This window comes from Physella acuta, unplaced genomic scaffold, assembly GCF_028476545.2.
Source record: "Physella acuta isolate Inbredline_101_S28 unplaced genomic scaffold, ASM2847654v3 ptg002644l, whole genome shotgun sequence".
Lineage (NCBI taxonomy): Eukaryota > Metazoa > Mollusca > Gastropoda > Physidae > Physella > Physella acuta.
Genome location: NW_026734093.1, coordinates 13006 through 15639, shown reverse-complemented (window position 1 = coordinate 15639; position 2634 = coordinate 13006). Strand labels below are relative to the sequence as shown.

Below are 2634 nucleotides of genomic sequence, written 5' to 3'. Positions count from 1 at the left end.
AAAATTGGACACCTTGTGCGTGTCAGACATCTGTATGGGCTGCTACATTAAGTGTGATCTAGTCAATAATGAATAACTCAAAGCTATGTTTAGATTGTGTGTGGCTGGTCTTAAAATCTCTGAACTTTTGCTTATAGATTGTGGGGGAATAATGGAGAGAAAACAGCCTCTACTCATGTCTTTTATTGTCTGGTACTTTAAAAGTTCTTCGGAAAAAAAAAACTGTCATAAAATAAAATAATTTAACCCTATCGGCTTATGTTGGAATTGTCAAATTAATTTCAAGTAAAGCGAAAACCTAAATTAATTATTTTTTATAAGTTATTTATTTGTATTTTCTTCATTTGGGATACTTTTCAAAACATTTGGTATTACAAATCAACATGTGTTTTCTTTGAGTTAAACTTATAAAACGAATAGGCCTGCGGCATTTCTTTATAAGCTCACTTTCAAAAGTTATTTTTGTGTTTATTAAAGATTTAAAAAAGAATTCTGTTTGAAATAGGAAAATACTGTCACGTAAATCTATTCAAAGTTACAGAAAGTAACAGAAATTTAGTATCTACAAGTCTTGTATTTATTGTCGTTTAAAGTATCAATGAAAAGATGGAATCCCTCGGACCTCGAGAAACACGTTTTGTGATTTAGTACAATCCATAACCCAGCTCAACATCCGCTCTAGTTGATGTTTCCCATAATTTCTCGTTCACTCGCCGGAAAATACTTTGTTGTGTCCCTTTCATGTATCGTGTATGTCGATGTCCTACTCGAGTATCGAGTACTCTGTTGACCTATTCAAGTTTCGAGTACTATATTTTCCTACTTAGTTGTTGAGTACCGTGTTGTCCTTAAGTAGCGGGTACTTTATTCTCCTTAAGTATCGAGTACATTGTTGTCCTCAAGTATCGGGTACTTTATTCTCCTTAAGTATCGAGTACGTTGTTGTCCTCAGGTATCGGGTACTTATTCTCCTTAAGTATCGAGTACATTGTTGTCCTAAGGTATCGAGTACTTTATTGTCCTCAAGTATCGAGTGCTTTTATTCCTCTCAGTTAATCTGTTGTCCTACACAAGTATCGAGTATTTTGTCGTCGTCCCCCCCCCCCCCCTCAGGCCAAACACTAAGAGTCCCCTCCCCTTTGAACACCGAGACATATTTGTCGTGTTGGTTTTTCATTAAAAACTGCGAGGCCACGAACTACATTTTTTTCATGGAAACATTGAACCAATGAACCGTGAAATGAACATTTCCATGCGCCTAAAGCGAACACTTGTTAATACCTCCTCCCCTCGTGTTTTCTTTACGGCATTGATAAAAAATATCTTCGATGAACATATGGCAGACATGATCTTAGGACTAGAAGCATAGTGATCACATCATAGGCCTGACATTATAGGCCTGACATCATAGGACTGACATCATAGAGATGACATCATATGACTGACACCAGGAATGACATCATAGAGATGACATCGTGGGACTGACATCATAGAGATAACATCATAGAGATGACATCATAGAGATGACATTATACGACTGACATCATAGAGATGCCAACGCAGGGATGGCATCATAGGATTCACTTTGTAGAGATGACACCATAAGACTGACAACATATAACACTAAAAACAACTAAATAACACTAAAAACCCAGATCCATTCCCTGACCCAACCTGCCGACCCAAATCTCCAGTCCCCAACCCAACCTGCCGACCCAAAGTTCCAGTCCCTGACCCAGCCTGCTGACCCATAGCTCCAGTCCTTGACCCAGACTGCCGACCCATAGATCCAGTCCTGACCCAGACTGCCGACCCATAGCTCCAGTCCCTGACCCAGACTGCCGACCCATAGCTCCAGTCCCTGACCCAACCTGCCGACCCATAGCTCCAGTCCCTGACCCAACCTGCTGACCCATAGCTCCAGTCCCTGACCCAACCTGCCGACCCATAGATCCAGTCCCTGACCCAGACTGCCGACCCATAGTTTCAGTCCCTGACCCAGACTGCCGACCCATAGTTTCAGTCCCTGACCCAGACTGCCGACCCATAGCTCCAGTCCCTGACCCAGACTGCCGACCCATAGTTTCAGTCCCTGACCCAGACTGCCGACCCATAGTTTCAGTCCCTGACCCAACCTCACAACCCAAAGCTCCAGTCTCTAAACGAAAGAACGTACTTTTTTGCTGGCTGATTTAATTAAGAAAAAAACATCACTTCTTATATTTTTGTCTATCCAAACACAGACATCTAATTTCACTCACAAATTAGTTTCGTACAGAAAAGCGAAGGAGAATCAGCTTTTCTTTTACCTGATAATGAGTTAAACTGATTTGCGTATACCATGTGTCCCCTCCGCAATATTTTCATTTCTCAGGTTGCGGTGAAGATGTTTAAAAGTATGTTTGCTATCACAAACACTGGGGGGGGGGGGAGAGTATGAAAGTCCCACCTTAACTGTATGAAAGTCCTACCTCTCTGAAAATCCCACCTCACTATGAAAGTCCTACATATCTGAGAGTCTCATCTCTCTTAAAGTTCCACTTCATTCCATTTAAAAGACCCCGGTTTTCGGAAATTCCCAACTTCCTAATGTCTTATCTCTCCCTATTTAAAAGAAAACCGTCTTTGTCCCAT

The 2634-nt window shown here is 41.3% G+C and overlaps 1 protein-coding gene across 1 annotated transcript; it reads right to left on the bottom strand.

The window, feature by feature from the left end:
- Nucleotides 1-1748: 1748 nt before the first annotated feature.
- LOC131933831 (uncharacterized) lies at nt 1749-2114 on the bottom strand (the record flags this gene model as incomplete). Its single annotated transcript, XM_059290380.1, has 1 exon — nt 1749-2114. A coding segment is annotated over exon 1 (366 nt), but the record flags the coding sequence as incomplete, so codon positions are not given.
- Between the last annotated feature and the right edge of the window lie 520 nt (nt 2115-2634).